Source organism: Meleagris gallopavo, chromosome 24 (genome assembly GCF_905368555.1).
Source record: "Meleagris gallopavo chromosome 24, MGAL_WU_HG_1.1, whole genome shotgun sequence".
Taxonomy (NCBI): Eukaryota; Metazoa; Chordata; class Aves; order Galliformes; family Phasianidae; genus Meleagris; species Meleagris gallopavo.
In genome coordinates, this window is record NC_139427.1 from 3,112,752 (window position 1) to 3,131,135 (window position 18,384).

At 58.7% G+C, this 18,384-nt stretch overlaps 1 protein-coding gene across 1 annotated transcript; it reads right to left on the minus strand.

Moving 5' to 3' along the window:
* Positions 1 to 84: 84 nt before the first annotated feature.
* On the minus strand, positions 85 to 14,572 carry TET3 (tet methylcytosine dioxygenase 3). Its single transcript, XM_085242909.1, has 10 exons — positions 14,440 to 14,572; positions 11,458 to 13,348; positions 10,515 to 10,605; positions 10,271 to 10,364; positions 9,456 to 9,664; positions 9,133 to 9,283; positions 8,591 to 8,680; positions 8,343 to 8,480; positions 7,652 to 7,988; positions 85 to 7,241 (listed from the first exon to the last, which is right to left on the minus strand). The coding sequence occupies exons 2-10, from the start codon at positions 13,301 to 13,303 to the stop codon at positions 5,506 to 5,508; spliced, it is 4,692 nt and encodes a 1,563-aa protein (XP_085099035.1). The 5' UTR covers positions 13,304 to 13,348; positions 14,440 to 14,572; the 3' UTR covers positions 85 to 5,505.
* Positions 14,573 to 18,384: the final 3,812 nt, after the last annotated feature.

The following is an 18,384-nucleotide window of genomic DNA, read 5'->3' on the forward strand; positions in this document are numbered from 1 at the left end:
GAACCGCCCCACAGCGTGGGCCCCAAACCAACCCCCCCCAAACCCCCATTGTCTGAAAGCAGAGCCAAAGAGAACAGCCCCCGATTTGAGTGCAAAAAATAAATATAAAATTTATTAAAACACCCACAATATTTTAAAGATATCAGGAATAATACATTTTGCAGCCGGGTGGGCCGCGTGTAACTTAGAATAAAATACAAATTAAAAAAAATCATTGGGGAAGAATAAGGGGGGGGGGAGGGGGAAGGGGTCCATACTTGCGATTTTTAGGCATCCTAAAAAATAAATTTACCAAAACACTGAAGGGAGGAGGTGGGGGGAGGAAAAGGGTTTGAAGAAACGAGAAACACACAAAAGAGGAGAAAGAAAAGGGAAAATTATACAAAATAAAATTATCGGCATAAATTTACTGTCCTAGGAGTTATCTACAGTTTAATACACATTAATCCTATTGCCTTGAGACATGGGAAAAATCTACCGCTCCTCGATCCGCCCCGGAAAACAAAAACAAAAACAAAAAAACTTCATTTCAAGTAACCACAGCCCCGAGCCGGCCAAGGAATCTTCAAGTGTGTCCCTGGGGGGACCCCCTGCCGCCTCCACTCCATCCTCCGAACCCCACCAAACGCCACAGCAACACAACCCCAAACCCTCCTGCGATCGAATCCCGAGCGCTGAACCCCATAAAAATGGCGCGTTTTTATTTCATTTTAATTTGTTGTTGGTTTTTGTTTTGTTTTTCTTGTATTGTTTACTCGTTTCCTTTTCCTTCCTATTCTCTGCGCCGCGGTGCAAAACCCCACCGGCGAAACGCTCCCAGAATAAAACAAGGCTGAAACTACGGCAGTTTGTAATCCCTGAAGGATGCAAAAATGAGGAAAAGCCCGGGCGGAAAGGGTCAATGAAAGGAAAAAAAAAATAAAAATAGGAACTAACACCGCTGCGAAAGGATCCCTGATTTCGGAAAGATTCGCCCCGGTTTCACTGCCTTCGCTGCCGCGGCGCTGCGGGGTGTGGGGTTGAGGTATTTGCCTGGTTTGGGGCATGGGGGGGCTGCTGCCCCCTCAGCTCACGGGAACCCAAAGGGAAAAAGTAGCACCAATATAACCCAAAAAAAAAATGGAAAGGAGAGCGGGGAGGTGGAAAGGGAATGAAGAGATGGGAGAAGCGTGAAGCCCAGCTATCCCCTGCCACAGGTCCCCGCAGCCAAAGCCCAGTGTTCCAGTGAGGGAAAGGAGCTCCGGGGCCAGGAGGTGCCAGCACCGCGTTTGGGTGCACCGGATCCAAGCACCACGGCCGTGCTCGGGGGTGAGCATCAGGTCCTTGTGTAGTGCCAAGCACCCCAGGACCAAGCACCGGTGGGAGAGCGCCGTGCCCCTGCACCACATCCACACCCCACGCCTGAGCACCACGTTCAAGCACAGTGTTGGTGAACGGTGGGCGAGCACCACGCCTGAGCAACTGTTCCTGAGCACCACGTCCACGCACCGCGCCCAAGCACTGTGTCCACGAACCCTGTTCAAAGCACCGTGACTGCGGACAACGTCTGAGCACCGCGCTCGGTGCCTGAGCACCATCTGAGCGAGCACCGTGTCTGCGTGCCGCGCACGCACACCAGCTCTGAGCACCACAGGTGAGCACCACGTTCCCCTCCCTGGCTGAGCACCACCTCCAAGCACCACGTTCACACACAGTGTGGCCGAGCACCGCATCCATAGCACCGCTGAGCGCCGAGCACCGTGACCGAATACCGCGCTCACACCCCCAGCTGAGCACCGAGTCCATGCACCGCTGCTGGGCACCAACACACAACCAAGCACCGTGTTCACGCACCTGGCTGAGCACCACAGCCAAGCACCGAGGCCACGCACAGTGGCCGAGCACCGCGACCGAGCACCACAAGCAAGCACCGTGTCCGCAGCGCGGGGCCGAGCACCGTGCCCAAGCACCATGGCCACACGCTGGGGCTGAGGAGCACATGCGAGCACCGCATCTGCCCACCCTTGGTTCCTGGAGGGGAACGAAGCTGCCGCAAAGCAAAGGTGCCCACAACGCTTCAGCGTGGCACCGGTTTCTGTTTGCATAAGAACAAGATGCTCCCGGCACGCTTTGAGCTGTCGCTCCGGAAAAGTAAACTTCCTTCTCAACGACATCATTGCTTTTTTTTTAAATTTTTTTTTCTTGGTTCTCTAGTTTCGTATATACATTAGTAGCACCTCGGCAAGATGGAATCAGGCAGAAGCATGATATAGTTTGTTAAAACACCATAGCACCATTTTGATTAGAAGATTTCATTTAATAAAAATATGCCTTAAAGAGCCCACAAAGCATATTCCAGTACTAAAAGGAAAAGTCAGCAATTGAGGCACCTCAGGGATTCTGGTTTCCTTCTCCTTCCTGAGCCTCGTCCCAAGAGTGCCAAGAGGGGGAGCGGCCCCCGGCCAGCACCGAGGTACCCACCATGGCCAGGAACACTGCAGTGAGCATGGAGATCTCCCCCCGGTTCCCATCGTGGGTGTTGTTCTAGCACCAGTGTGGCTGCGACCTGCTGCAAAGTGTCTTCCCCACCCCCCCGCCCCCCCCGGCCCCGATGCAATTAAAAACGCCGCCCCCAGCACACCCCACTGCCCACCCCGCACCAGGACGTCCCCGCAGTGCTTCCACCCCATGGCTTCTGCGCAGGTGGGACAAGCGCGGGCGCTGGTAAAGATAAAGAAAAAGATTTTGCTTAAAACAGACTCTCAGCAGCAAGGGGTTAAAGAGCTGTGCATAGTTTTCTAGTTTTCATATAAGAAGTCTGAAGCATGCTAATTTTCAATGACTGAGATTTGAGGTAGGTTATACGTAATGTAGTGTAAAAACGTGAGACTGCAGCAGTTCTCGCCCTGACCCACCCACCACTGCCCCCCCGGACCAGTTTGAGCCTCCCTTCAAGGCAGTGGGGGACGCCGCACTGGAGCAAGCCCCCAAACCAGACACCTCCAAGGAAGCAGGACTTAGACAGGTTGCACGGACCGAAACATTCTCCAAACGCGCCCCTTTCTCCCAAATTTCTTGCTAACGTCATCTACGCAAAGCTTTCAAGGCACCCCTGCGACAACCTACAGCACGGAAGTCAGACAAGACCTGGGCAAAGCAAACCAAGGCCGGCACCCGAATCCGACCTCTTTCATTCTTAGACCTCCAAACAGCACTGCCGCTGCACCACGGCTGAGCCCCATGGCCAAGACCCATGGCCAAATGCTACAGCCAAGGCCTATAGCCAAGCCCCATGGCCAAGACCCACGGCCAAAGGCTACAGCCGAGGCCTACAGCCAAGCCCCATGGCCAAGACCCATGGCCAAGACCCATGGCCAAGCTCATGGTCAAGACTCACGGCTAAAACCATGACCAAGCCCCATGGCCAAGCTCCATGGTCAAGATCTATGCCCAAGCTCCACAGTCAAGACTTACAGCCAAGATCTATGGCCAAATGCTATGGCCAAGACCCATGATCGAGTCCCATAGCTGAACTCCATGATCAAAACCACGGCCATGACCGATGGCCAAGACCAACAGCTGAACCCCATGGCCAATACCCATAGCCAAGCCCTGAGGCACGCAGCCCCAGGACACCCGCAGGCCAACCTAAGGTCTGACTTGCCATGAACTCTACAATCCTGATATGCTATTGGGTACTTATAAGAAAAGCGATAATAGCTCATTGAATTTCCTTGTCAAATATACGCGACTTTACAGATTACAGTTAAAAAAAACAAATTATGAAGGACGGACAAAGCATGTTAAATATTCTGCCAGTATTTACAGTTCTCCCACCATAATTGTGTCTAAAACATACTGCTTTCAAGTTGTTGGGAGGGGGGAGAGGGAGTTTGTTCTTTTTGTTTTTTTGTTTTTTGCTTTTTTTGCTTTTTTTTTTTTTTTTAAGTTTCGCTTTCATTTTTAAATCTAGGTGAAAGTGCTTTTAAAAAAATTCTTTCCCTATGTACAGGTTTTAAAATCAGACTGACTACACAAAGGTTCAGGCTGTTTTACCGAGATCCTGCTGAGCTGTGCCGGTGCGTGGGGTTGCAGTAAACACACACGGTGACTTCAGCACGGTGACGGCGCCGGCTCTCGCTTGCGTGTTCCCCAAAAGGCACCTGGAAGTGCAAAGCGACGGCGCAGCCCCGTCCCGCACCCAGCGCCCAGCACGGCTCGAGGGTGGCAGCCTCAGCTGAGGTTGTTGGGAAAGCACCACGCAGTGTTGTCGGATGGTTGGTGGGTGGGTTGGTTAAGTTTGTTGGTTGGTGGGTTGGTTGGTTGGTTGGTTGGTTGGTTGGTGGGTTGGTTGGTTGGTTGGTTGGTGGGTGGTTGTTTTTTTTTTACTGTGGGAAGAACAGCAACCTGTAGGAAGGTGAGATGATGGCACCTGGGGAGAGAAAAACGCGGAGCGCACCGCCGCGCCGACTCACCCATCGGACTGAGAGTGTGGGGAGACGAGTCCCAGAGTGGGTTTGCTCCTCCCAGAGCCGCTCGTACGGCCAAAGTCCCCCAGAGACTGAAAGCACCAGACTTCAGCAACAGTGATGTACAGAGAGCAACGGTAGCTATTCACAGTTTTGTGTTGTTTTTGTGGGTTTGTGTTCTTTCTTTTTCCTATTTATGTGTTTGATTCCTATTGGGTTTCTCGGAGACGCAGCCGAGCTGCTCCTCTTCTCCTTAGGGCAACGGAGCCCCAGACGAGCGCAGAGCCCCGGACCCAAGCATGGAGCTCCGGGAGCAGCACCCTCCACATGATGCCCTGAGGTCTCCACCCACGGGGATGGACTCCTCCAGTTGTAAAACAGCCATTGTAGGTCCTTGGGAACCAACAATTAAAAAAATTGGATGTTCGGTGCATCCGGCTGACGTTAGAGCACTCGTTTCCAGGTGGCTCTGAGAGGCCGTCCCTGATCCCCGCAGCCTGGGGAGGTCCACCTCTGCCTTTATACGCTGGTTTGGTGTTCGGGTTGTTTCTCATTTTTTTCTTTTTTTTTTTAAATTTATCCATATATTTTTTTCCTCGATGTTCGCTTCGTTTTTTGAAGGTCGGCTTCGTCATTCTCATCAGATTAAAAAATAATAATAATAATCCAATAAATACGCGGTTTTAAGTGGAATTAAAAACCTCTCCTTTGCGAAAGGACGCTATAAACTTCTCTCTCCATTCTTGCAGTGCACAAGGATAGATTAAAAAAACACAGAGATATAAATATTAGGTTACCGAAAAACGTCAAAGAGCATTGTTCCTTTCCTATTTTCCTACTCTTTGCCAAGTGCGGCTTGCACCCGCGTCGGTTCCGTTGTTTCCAAGCGTAACGTTGGGTTTATTTTGCTTTTTTTTTTTCCTGCTTTTTTTTTTTTTTTTTTTTTTTTTTTTTTTTTCTTCTCCCCCATGCCCGAGGAGAAAGCACCACGAAGCAGCACCGGGACTCCAGTGCTGCCGACTTTGAGGTAAGAAGGGCTGCGGCGGCCGCCTCCGCCTCAGACCCAGCGGCTGTAGGGCCCCGTCACCTTGGTGTACGCGTAGGAGGACACAGTGATGGCAGAGTTGGTGGGGATGGCCACCGCCTGCCGTGTGGGGACCGCGTTCCTCCGCTCCTTGGTGGCCGCCTCGGCCGCCAGCGCGCCGCCCCATTTGCGCTTCTTGGCGAAGGCCTTGGCGTCCTGCTGCAGCCCCAGGCGCGCCGCCTCCTCCTGCCGTGCGCGAGCGCGCTCCGCCAGCTGCTTCATCTTGGCCTCCCACAGCGCCAGGCCGTGGTTGGGCTGGTTCAAGTTCTTGTGTTGGTAGAAGACCAGGGAGATGCGGGTGGGGTGGCAGCGGTTGGGTTTCTTCAGCGGGGTGGTGGCGTGCAGCTCGCGGCGGGCGCACTCGATGAGGATGGAGCCGTGCGCGGGCGCCACGGCCACGCCGCCGATGTTCTCGTCCAGGAAGTTGTGCTCGCTGTCCGACCACTCCTCCTCCTCTTCTTCTTCCTCCTCCTCCTCCTCCTCCTTCACTGCCTTCACAGACGCCTCCTCGACGCCCTCCTCCAGCCCAAAAGGATCCCACGGCTTCTCCTGACGGACCCCCGCTGCTCCCTTCTCACGCACCGCTGCCTCCCACGGCTTTTCAGGCAGCCCCGCCACGGGTGCCGGCGTCCTCCGCCCCTCCGCCTTGCCAGAACCCCACGGCTCTTCAGAGAAGACGGGCAGCTCCGGCAGGGCCGAGCCGAAGCCCAGCGGTCCCAACTCCCAGCCCTTGTCCCGCAGGGTCGGGGTACCCGCACCGCCCAGCACCGTCTCCCCCAGCTTGCAGGGGCTCCACGGCTTTGGCAGCAAGCTGGAACTGCACGACGACGATGCTTCTTCTGCCAGGACATTGGGCCACTGCTTCTCCGGCAGCGGCAGGCGCACGGCAGCATCGAAGGCGCTCAGCTTCTCCCGTCCTCCGGCACCTGGCACCAGGCTGCTCCACGAGCTCTCAGCCGCACTAGTCCGCTCGGGGGAAGACGAACCTCGGGACGACGCTTTGTAAGGACTCCACTGCTGCTCTGGTACGGGGACAGCGGGTAGAGCCAGACCGGTGCCAGGTACACCTGCTGCGGGGTTGTTTAGGGGCTCGATGCTGGGCGGGGGGTCCGGGGGCTCCTGCTTGATGGCCCTGCTGCCAAAACAGTTCTGTGCAAACGGCGATGTCTCCTCCGAGCCTGTGCTAGTCCTGTGCACCCCAGCCGCAGCCGTCTTCTGCTGGCTGGCATAGCGGCTGGCCCGCTCATAGGTGCGCTGGTGATGGTTTTTGCTCCGGACGCTGTGTGGGATGGGCTCGGGGAAATCCGTGTTCCTGTAGGTATGGTTGAGATTCTCCTGCAGCACCTGAATGTTGGGCTTCTTCTCGTAGCTGTTGTTCACCCAGCTCTCGCCCCTCTCGGGCACCCCGTAATTCAGAAACTGCGAGGGGAACACGTGGTTGTTGGAAAAACCGTAATACCCAAAGGAGGGCAGCGTGAACTTGGAATGAAACCCGTTCACGGAAGGCAGATTGGGCTGTGCATAGTAGGAATGGTAAGAGTAAACACTGTTCATGCTGTAAGGGTCAGAGGGCCGGCAGCTGCCCAGCACCGAGTAGCTCTCCACCACCGCATTGCCGTTGTACTTGAAGGCGTTGTAATGGCTCTGCGGCTCCACTTTGATGGAAGGTTTCAGCGGCTGTGGGGAGAGCCCACTTTTCAACGCCATACCTGTGGGCACAGCACACACAGCCACCGTGACCAGCTGGCCGAGGTGATACCGGCAGGAACTGAGGACCCCGTGCCTAAAAAACCCAGACAGCCTCAAAAATCCAACAGCAGCAGTATCGCTGGCCGAGTCAGCCTGGCTCTGACTGGCATCACCCCATGCCCTGGCGGCAATTTGCACCCATGCGCTGAGCTGCAGCAAAAAGCATGGGCACCACAACAACCACAGTGCAAAGCCAGACCCCACAGCGTAAGCTGGTAATGCCAACTTGCACGCAGCGCTGCTGGTGCACCCTGTGGCCCAAGAAAGCCCCTAAACATTACACCTCCCAAAACCACAAAGGAACATCCTCATCCCCTCACTGCTTTCTGGACAGCTTGGGGCCGTGCGACCTCAGCTCTGACCCCATTACCTGCATTTTGTTGGAGCGTAGGAAGTTCGAGCGCTTCCTGCTTGATCTTCTCTGGTGTCATCAGCTTCTCCTTCTGCAGTTTCTTCTTCTCCGCTGCGGCTTTCTTTGCCTCCAGCTGTCTCTGCCGACAGGACTTGGCAGGCTCGGGCAGCTTACGCACCTCACGGGGGAAGGATGTGAGCACCTGGATGGCCCCGCTGCCCACCTTCGCGTTTTGGTTCTCCTCGCTGCCGAACTCATCCGTGCTGGACATCTTGTAGAGGGGGAGGACGTGCAGCTGCTCATCTTCGGGAATCTTCCCCACCACACGATTGTCTTCCTTTGTCAGCGTGCAGACCTGGGGGAGTGCAGGAAGCCATGAGGGGACAGGGCTGCCAAGCTCTAGAGATGCTGACAAATGCAGCCCAAGGGGGACAATGGTGACAGCCCTGACTCAACACCAATCCACACCCCAGGCTTGCAGCAGTGTGCATCCCCCAGCCCACTCTGCTCCCCTGCTGCTGTCTGGAACTTCCCATGGGGTTTGGGTCAGACAACAGCAAATGTGCAGTTCCCGTTGGTGCTTTGCTTACATCTGGTGGGGACAGCTTCAGCACCTTGCAGACACGAATGCTTTCATTCACACAGCTCAAAAAGGCACCAGAAGCCAAAGGGAAACCGTTCCCGAAAAGCCTCGCCAGTGCCTACGTACCACTGTGCAGCCATTGTAGAGGTTATGCTGATCTTTGTGAGCATGAGCACAGAAGTCCATGCACGCTGTCACCCCTGAAAATGGCCTCCCCTCCTTCAAGCCCAGCCGGCAGTCTATTGCGATATCCTCATTGGTAACCTAGCAGAATAAGAAGGCTCCGGTTACCCGAAATCTGCATGCTGCCACCCGGCTCCCATTCTCCTGGCCGCCAGGCTGCAGAGCCCAGGAGAGGGTGGGTGGTTGGGTACCTGATTCTGGTAGGCCTGTGGTGCCAGCCTCTTGTAAAGCGGAGCAACCTCAGTGGCCAAGTCCTGAAAGCTTTTCCGGAGCAGCTCTTCCTGCAATACAGAAAACTGAGCATTCGTACACAAGAGGACATCACCCCAGGGTTTTGGCAGCAGGGATGCAATCAGGGATGCAGCCCATGCACATCACACTGCGTCCAACTTTCCCCACTATGTCTGCCATCACACAAAGCACACAGCCTCAGTTTCTGGTGACATCTGGGCTACTCAACCCCCAGCCTCAGTCTGTTGTGCTTCTAATTGCACAACACAAGAGTCCTCCTGCATCTCCCCTGGGGTTTTTAGGGAGGCCCCATTTGTCACACCTGGCAGCAATGCCCTGAGACATCAGTGAGAGCCTTACCAGGTCAGGTCGTTGTTTTTTCTCCCCAGTTCACCAAAACTACTGTAAGGGACCCTATTTTCAGACTTTCTCCTCCCAAAACTTGGAGTCAGGGTTAAAAGGAAACCATCCCCCCTCTCCCCAGTACTACCGTGCCACTCACCTCCTTGGGATTGTCCCCCACCAGCCTGAACTTCCGTGGAGTTTTGCTTCGGGCATATTTGCAGCCATTAAAATACATGCTCCAAGAGCAGCCGAAGGAGAAGGAAGCGCCGCAGGTGTTGGGGTCCTTGCCTTGGCACGCACAAGTCCGGCTGCAGGAGGGACAGCGAGGAGGAGCATCGGTCACCACCGCAGTGACAGCATCTCCCTCCCTATGGGTTGGAGGGCTGACAGCTGCCCCGCTGAGTGAGAAACGTGGGAGGACGCCCGTGTCCCCTTCTGACCCACGTCCCCAAGCCGGTGTGGTGACCCACTGACACTTACTCGTCATTCAAGCCGCAGCGGCGGCTGGTGGGGTTGCCGTACTTGGTGAGGGTGTCAGTGAGCTCCTGGTACAGCGTGTCACCCAGCGTGCGGGGGATGCCCTCCCAGGCCAGGATCAGGATGATGATGACAGCGTTCTGGCAGTGGTGGCCAGCTCGGTGACGCACCAGGCATAGCAGCTTCTCCTCTTGGTTGTGTCTCCGGATCACCTGTCAAACAGCCGGGCCCAGTTGGCACACAGGTCTCCACCAGTGAGTGCTGGCTGCCTCTGCACCGTCCCACAGGAACACGGAGAAGAGAGCCACAGGAACAACTCTGGGTATGTCCTTCCCCATGGGCTTTGGGGTAGCAGAGTGACCCCAAGGCCCACAGTACTCGGTGGATGTCACTGGGTGAGCACTGTGGGTGCTGGGTCGATGGTTGGATTACAGGATCTTAGCAGTCTTTCCCAACCTTATTGATTTTATGATTCTATGATTCTACAAGGGTGGGAAGCCCTGCAGAGGTTCCCAGAAGTGGCCGCCACTTTTGCTTTGCCCTCCACTGCTACACCTTGAGCATCCTGTCTTGGTCTCCATGACTACCAACAGTGGGGACCTCCCTGTCCCCAAGCAGAGAGGGGACAGACAGCAGCATTACGCTGAGAATGGCAGAGGTGGGACAGAAGCCCTGAGCCCAGGGGTGCTTCATTCCCCCTAACCTACGTTTGACTGAATGGCACTGATGGAGAGCGATGTACAGCCCCGGGGACTTCTGAGGCCACTTCTGCACTGCTGGTGCCACAAAGGGTCTGGGGGCTGCAGGCACTCACTCACCCACTTGGCGATGGGGCAGCCCCGGGAGCTCTTCCCCTCCTTCCCAGTGTAGATGACCTTCTCAATGCGAATGGCTTTGCCCTTCTCGCCATACCTGTGGGCAGACCCACATCAGTCACTAGTGTCCTGCTGAGGCCCCACACACCTCCCCCTCTGCCCTCTGAAGACCCCAAGCCCCTCTCCAACAGCCCATGGCCCAGCCCGATGTCGGGGTCCTGCAAGGGGTTGGGGTGGGGTCCCTTACCGCTCCTCCATCAGCTCCCGGATGGATGCCACGGTGGGCCCTGAGCCCAGGTGGGTGTAGTACGGCCCCTCGTCCTTCTCCACGATTTGCTCTGCAGGAAAAGGCGTGGGGGGAGGGAACAGAGATGTTGGGGTGTCCTCTGGGAACCACATCACTCAGATGTTAAATTCCCTCAAATGAAGCACTTTTGCATGAAAAATCAGGCATTTCCTCACTGACAGAGCACAAGCCTCAATCCTGACTGCACTATTTTGGCACTGAGCGTTTTAGGGCTGAGAGAGTTTTGCTCTGGTTTTACAGCTTATGACAGCACTGGGGGAAATTGGGAGATCTATGGGAACAGAGAGATCATAGGGGGAAGCAAAGGGCAGTGCAGGAGTTGGACCCACAGAATAGGGTCAGATATGGTTCAGCCCATCCTCTGCTCCCAGCACTGATTTTCATTCTCATCATGTTCAGCAGTTCTGCTGCAGCTGCCCAGGCAGGGATCAGTGCAGGATGCACAGCAACAGCCGACTGCATCGCAGCATCCACCAGCACGGGCACCGCGTGGAGCACTGAGCCCCGCCTCCCACTTAATTGCTTTCTCTTATGGCTTTTTCTTGAGAAAACAGCCTGTGGGAGAAGGGCACGGTGGAAGGAGCTGGGCTGCGAATACCGTGCTGCAAAGTGTAACAAATCCAGCACAAAAACACGCGGATCAAGCGCTCACTTGCCACTGACCACCTGGCCATGAAAGCAAGAGAGAAGAAAGCCCAAACTTGCCCTGCAGCCAATGCAGCTGCAGGGTTTGGCCGTAAAGTCCCACCAAAGCTGCAGAGCAGCCTCAGTGCCCCCCAGGTGTTGCCAGGGTGACATTCCCAGCCCCACCGAAGGACCTCCCAGCATCACGGCATAGCCCCAGCACCAGGCATCGCCCCCACACCCCCGTGCCCCCACTCACCCACACAGTCACAGGTGGGGAACTCGGCCTGCGCGCGCTTGGCAGGGGTATCCAGCAGGCTCTTGGTCGGCGTGTCCAGGTATTTGAGAGGCGACTCCAGGAACCCGCTGAGGGTGGGGGTCAGCGGCACCTCATCCTTGGTGGGCGTCCCCTCCGCCTCGTCGGCGTTCTGGCTCTCCTCAGAGTAAAAGCACGTGGTGGACAGCACGGTGATAGCACCAGAGGACTCGATTTTGATCTGCTTGGGGGAGCGCACGGAGAAGAGATGCTCTGGGGGAGGTCCCTTCCCCGGTGACAGCGCGGAGCCCCCAGGGGCGGCATTGCTGGGGGCCACAGCGGCGGCGGTGCTGGCGGTGGTGGGGGGCACCTGCGAGGCTGGCGGCTGCCCCTCTGGCAGCGCGGTGGTCCCGGTGGGTGGCAGGCTGAAGGTGTCCCCGAACTCGGCCTCGAACTGCCGGATAAGCTCCTCCAGCTTGTCGTCCACCATGGCAGGCGGCGCTCCTTCCGGGCCCGGCGCCGGTGGGTGGCTGTGGGTGTCCCCCCCAGGGGTACCCCTTTCCTGAGAGTCGGGAGCGGTGGGCGGGCACGGGGTGGGCGCTGGGGGCTCGGGCTGCGGCGCTGCGGCGGGGGGCTCAGCGGGGGTCCGCAGCCCCTCCAAGCTGATCTGCCAAAAGGGCAGGAAGAGCGGCTGTGAATCCTTCTGCTTGGGCTTCTTGATCTGCACCTGCTTGCGGGCTGGCTTGTCTGGCTGCATCCTTTTCTTCTTCTCCTTGGCCTGCTTCTCGAAGGTCTTGGGCGTGCTGGAGGTCCACCAGCCAGGCGGGCGCTCCGGGGGGGTCGCGGAGAGGCTCTGCTCGAGGAAAAGGCTGCGCTTGTGGTGCAGGTGCTGCTGCAGGACCAGCTGTGTCTTCCTGTGCAGGTCGGGCTCCTGCAGCACGCGGGGGCTGCTCGCCGTCTCCTTGCTCGGTGTCCGATCCGGGGGCTTCGGGGCTGCTGCGGGGGGGGCTCTGCCAGCCTCAGGCCGCTTGAAGGCCACAGCGATGTATTCGGTGCTGCCCAGGAGCTGCTCCAGCTCCGCCATAGGATCGGTGGTCCCAGACGGAGGCACCACATCAATGGATGGCTCCGGGGGGGCAGGGGGCACCGGGGGGGGCGGCGGCGGTGGCGGAGCGGGGGGCGGCCCATCAGCACCGGGTTGAGGAAGCGTGGCCGAGAGCTGCGTCAGCGCCTCGATGGCGATGGCCGTCTGCAGGCTGATGTTCTTCTCCTTGGCAATATTCAGTGCACTTTGGGAAAAGGGGAGGCCATCCGATGGGCACGGCTCGGTGGCCTCCAGCACCGCGGGGGGAGCGATAGCACCTTTGTCGGGGGGCGGCGGGGCGTGGGGCAGCGGGGCCTCTCCCAGGGCCACCTGGATCTTCTGCTCCAGCCACTCCAGGTAGTCGGGGCACTCGGGGCCGTCGCAGTTGCAGTTGGGGGGCTTCATGCCGTGCTTGGCCAGGGCGAGGGCGGCCTTGAGGGCGTGCAGGTCCTCCCCCCTTGGCACGCCGTCCCGCGGCGCCAGCCCTCCCCGGCTCATTTCGGTGTCAAACTTCTTGTAGAGCAGCGAGGGCGAAGCCGGGGCGGGCAGCCGGTAGGAGGACACCGCTTCGGCCACCGCCGAGAAGGCCACCAGGTTGCGGGCGTCCTCCAGGCGTGCTGGGCCGGCGGGGGGGCCGGGCAGCCACCCGCTGGGCTCCATCAGTGCGCTGCCCCCCGCCTGCGGCCGGCCCCCAGCGGCCAGGCCCAGCCGGCCGCCCTCGCTCAGCGTCCTCTCGCCGCCATAGTCGATCAGCCCTTCTTCCATTGGGCCTCTTCTGGGGCCATCAACCGGATCGCCCCCCGGACCTGTCTGAGAGTGGGGAGAGAGGAGAGGTGTGAGTAACCCCTGCAAAATCCTGCGCCCCGTATCCCACCCCACAGCCTACCACCATCCCCCTGTCCATTCCAGCACAGCTGCAGGTGCCCCTGCGCTCCTCCCGTCCCCACGTCCCAAAGGCCCACAAGGAGCTGTGCTCTCTGGGACTGCAGCTCAGCACCGCAGCGATGGGGCACTGAGCAAGAAGTGGGGCAGAAAGGAGAGAAGGGGGTCCAGAGCCCATCTCCCCAGTGGGTGCTTGACATGGGGGGGAAGGTGAGGTGGCATCTCTGCGGGTGAGGTGGGTGGAGGTCTCAGTGCCACAAGGGATGGGATGCAGAGCATTTTGTGGTTTGTCACTAATAGGAGAGCCCTGTGCGGGGCTGGGGGATGCCTTCATCCCTTTCTGGGGCTGCATACAAGCAGGGAGAGACGGAGCAACAGGCAGAGCAAAACCCCCGTGGAAGCAGAGAGGAGCATCTCGAGTCCTCCTTGCCTCAAACATCCCCCCGGGGGGAAAAGGACGGGCGAACCCAATTGGCAGCGCAGAGTAGCGACCCCGTCCACCCTCCCCACGGCCCCTCCGCAGCCGGCAGGGAAGGGATCCCCCCCCTACCCGCCCCCCCACGCAGGAACTCCCGCATGCGTGGCCTGGTCCCGGTTGGAGGCTTCCCCACGAGGGCCGTCCCTGCTGTTCATCCGACCGAGAGGAGGGGGAAACACGCGGGGCTGCACGCGGCCTCCCGCACCGCTCCTTTTGTTCCCGGCACCGCCGCCGGGGGGGGTGGGGAGGTTGGAAGGGGGGGGCCGCGGGATTCCATCCCGAAACCAACAGCGATTCCCCCCCAACGCCGCCGCGAGGAACCCACCCGTGCGCACCCACCGCCCTGGGGGGGGGGAACCGGAACGCCGCGGTGCGGAGCGGCCCCGTCCGCGTGTCGTGAAAAGAGGGGAAAATCCCTCCGAGGAAGTAAAAATTATCTCCGCTTCATTTATTTATTATTATTTCGCCCCCTTCCCTCCTCCCCCCTTTCAGTTTTCAATGCTTTGGGCGGAAGGAAAACAAAAAAGGCCGCGGCACGCACCGACCCCGCCGGGTACCCCCGGCCCGCGCCGCGCTCCTCCGCAGCCACCGGGACCGGCGCGGCCGCGGCGCGGCACTTACGCTGCGGGGGAGCGGCGGCGGCGGCGGCGCGGAGGGACGGAGGCGCCCGCGGAGGGACGGAGGCGCCCGCGCTGCTCCGCGCCGCACCGCGCCCGGCCGCGGCTCCCCGCCCCCCGCGGCAGCTGCAGGAGCCATCAGCCCCGGCGCCGCGCGCACGTACGGGCGGGGAAGGAGGGGGTGGGGGGCGGTAGGGGAGGGCTGGGGGGGAACGTGAGCTCGGCCCCGCAGCCCCCGGACCGCCCGGACGGCTCCCGAGAGCCGGCACGTGTCACGCTACAGCCCGCAGCCTCAGCGCCCCGCGGCTCGGTGCGTCCCGTACATCCCCCAGCCCCATACATCCACAGTCCTTGCATCCCATAACCCCTGCATCCCATAACCGTACATCCCATAACCGTACATCCCATAACCCGTACATTCCATAACCCCTGCATCCCCCAGCCTCATACATCCACAGTCCGTGCATCCCATAATCCCACAACCCTATGCATACCATAACCCATACATGCCACAGCTTTGTGCATCCCACAGCCCCGTGAATCTCACAACCCATACATCCCACAGCTTTGTGCATCCCATAATCCATACATCCCACAGCCCCCTATATCCCATAACCCATGCATCCCACAGCTCTGTGCGTCCCGTAGCCCATACATCCCACAGCCCATGCATCCCACAACCCTGTACATCCCACAATCCATACATCCTGCAGCCCTGTAAACCCCCCAGCCCTGTACAACCCGCACCTCTGTACACCCCACAGCCCCGTGCATCCCACAATCCATATCCCACAGCTCTGTAGATCCCTTTTCCCATCCATCCCACAGCCCCATATATCCCACAGCCCTATAGATCCTGCAGCCCCACACACTGACCAACACCATGTGATCTGCAGCCCTACACATCCAGCACTCTTACATCCCTTGCACCTCTGCATACTCAGCAAATTACGACCAGCAACCATCAGCACTGTGCAACCCTACAGAACTGTGTTACCTGCAACCCTACACAACCGGCAACCCTATAAACTCAAGCAACTCATATCCAGCAAGCGCCGTACCCTGCAGCCCCATGGATCCAGCAAGCTGTACATACAGGAACCCCCTACACTCTACACAAACAGCAGCATCCCATGGGGACCAGGCATCCCCAGCTGCAGTGCCACAGCCACCACAAGGCCTTTTTCCTTCTTTTTTTCCCTCTCCCTCCCTATTTTTTGTTACTGTGCCATATCTCCCCCTGGCCCTATATGAAACACGGAGCGAAGGCACGCTGGAGAAGCAGGCAGCATTCTGCTGTGCTCCTGCTTGTCCAAACCACACATTTGGGAAACAACCACTTCAATGCCAGGCAAAGCATTGGTCCTCATCCCCAGCATCCAAAAGCCACCCAATGACGCCCATCCGGCCCCATGAATTGGGGGCTTGGGGTTTTTGTAAACCCCCCCTACACACACACACACACCTCAACTCATTTTGCAGGCGTGGGGCTTGGAGCAGCCGAGTGCTTCATCCCACCACAAATCATTCCATTGGAAGGGCAGGATTTGGGGGATGGAGGTGCCCAGATGTGACGATGTACGGTATGGGGTTTGGAGGGGGGGTATAGGGGGGAGGAATGGATGCAGTACTGGCAAAGCCAGGGCACGGCAGGGTGCTCGGGAGGTCAGCAGTGCTGCCAGCGCCAGCGGTTGGGGCCGGCCAAGAGGCAGGCGGCTGTTTGGCTGCCGGCCCCGTGCCGCGCTCGTGGTTTTCTTCCCCTGGCAGCAGCCCCGGGATCCTCCGGGCTCTGGGGCACCGTGAGGCCCCCGCGGGATGGGGAAGCCCAATGTGGGTGAGCATCCCTGAGCACAGCCCAAAGGAAGGGCAGGCGGTCGGCAGCACGCCCTGGGGATGGATGTGCCGCTCAGCGGGCACAGAAAGCCGCCCAATGCCACCAAGGTGCCGGCAGCAGGGATGCTGGAGAGGAGCCCGGTGGCACGGATGCCCCGAGCGGATGCGACAGCCTTGGGAAAAGCAAACTGGAGAGCCATGGAGCCCCTCCCGGCGCTCCCAGCCGCTCGCTTGTTTTCCAAGCTGTTTCCGTGGCCCCGGCTGACCCCAGCACTGGGTTTGAGCCGCTCGCTCCTGTCCTCATTTAGCCTGGCGGAAAGGCAGAGCTATGGCAGGGCTGTGTCGGAGGGAACCCATCCCTGCTTCCATGGGCCATTCAGGGACCCCCGGAGCCATAATCCTGCTCCGGATGCCATTGGGACAAGCATTTCATCCTCTTTTCCATCTCGCAGGGAACAAGCTGGTGTAATGACACATATTCACACTGTTCCAGCCCCAGGAGCCTGCAATAGGACGGGGAATTTTTCTCCACCAGGAAACTGCCTCCAACCCCATCCTCTCTGGTGAGGCTCCAGGAAAAGCATTTTCCCAGCCCAGCCAAGCTGCAAGCAATGGGAAAGCTGATCAAAGCAAGGGGAAAAGATGGGAAACCAAAGGTGTTTGGGAGCAGGATTGCCCAACGGCAACGCTCAATGCGCAAAGGGGAGCTGAGTGCCAGGATGCAGCTCCTCCAAAATCGCCCTGACCGAGAGCAGCTGCGCGCCGGCATCTGTTGTTAATCCACCCTGGATGCCTTTCAAAGCCGGGTTGGAACATTCATCCCCGCGTATGCAAGCGGCCCCTGAGGTCCCACTCCGGCTGGGCAAAAGGAGGAACCTGTGGGGCACAGCACTCTGGGATGCTCAGCACCAGCACAGCCAGATCAGCTCCTCAGGAGCTGCACAGGGCTGGCGTTCCCATCGCGGCACTGAGCCGGGAACCAGCATTTGGCAAGAGAAAGGGAGAATGGCTTGCCAGGCTGCGTCAGGCTGCTCCGACCGGCAGCGAGGGAGGGGAGAAGAGCTCTTTAAAGGGAAAAGAAAAAAAAAAAAGGAAAAAAAAAAAAGCATGGCGCTATTTTTGTTTCTTGGAGCGGCTTCAGTCCAACACAGCTGACTCCTCTCGTGCAGGCGCTCAGCTACCAGATTGGCGCTGCGGCCGGCCGGGCAATGCCAAAAGAACGGCTGGAGGCAAGCGGTGCTCCAGCAGAAAGGGAAGGGATGGAAAGGATGAAAAGGAGAGGAAGGGATAAAAAGAAGGCCAAGGGGAAAGGAGAAGAGAGGAAGGGGAAAGGCAAAGAAAGAACATAAGGTAAAGGAAAGAAGGGACGTGGACTCACCTGGGAAGGAAGAGGAAAGTGCGTGGGCTGTGGCAGAAACGCCTGAGGCTGTGCTGAGCCTCTCCCTGTGCCGGCAGCACTTTGCCACCCACCCGAGCTACCCATGTGGGGCCGGGCTGCGTTCTGCAGCCCCTCACACCCTGCCAGCACTGCCTGCAGGGGGACCAGGCACAGTGCCCTCCTGCACGTCTCCCATCAACCCCACTGGGGATTTCCCCATCGCCCAGTTCCTCTGCCTCGCAAGCAGGGTGCAGAAATCCAGCCAGCCTTCGGGAATTGATGGCCATGGCGCAAAGCCGCCCCATTCCCATCCCACCAGGTCTGTGCGCACTGCTGGGACCGAGGGTCCCGTGTTGCACCGTGGGTGCATGGCTCCGCAAAGCCCACCTGATGGCCCGCTGTACCTGGGGGATGCGCAGCCCTGGCCCCGCTCCTCGCTTCGTGAAATCCTTCAGCAGCCCGAGCTTTCAGCAGAGGAGGAGGAGGGACGTGCGTGCGGCAAGCACGAACACGTCGGCAGCACGATGGCTGGCGGGCAGGAGCAGGGAGATGAGTGGGAGCCCAGCCCTGCCCAGTCTGGGTGCGGGGACAGCACCGGCTCCCCCAGCCGGTTTCACTGCCGCGACCCGTCCCGGCAGGGAAAAGCACCCGGGGAGAA

What these genes read in the sequence shown, in the direction of transcription:
- TET3 (XM_085242909.1), bottom strand. Translation starts at nt 13,303, where the DNA reads ATGGAAGAAGGGCTGATCGACTATGGCGGCGAGAGGACGCTGAGCGAG. An exon ending in CGCTGCGGCTTGAATGACGA is followed by an intron (nt 9,284 to 9,455) that starts GTAAGTGTCAGT and finishes TCCCTCCTGCAG; the next exon opens with CCGGACTTGTGCGTGCCAAG. An exon ending in CACAGGCCTACCAGAATCAG is followed by an intron (nt 8,481 to 8,590) that starts GTACCCAACCAC and finishes TTATTCTGCTAG; the next exon opens with GTTACCAATGAGGATATCGC.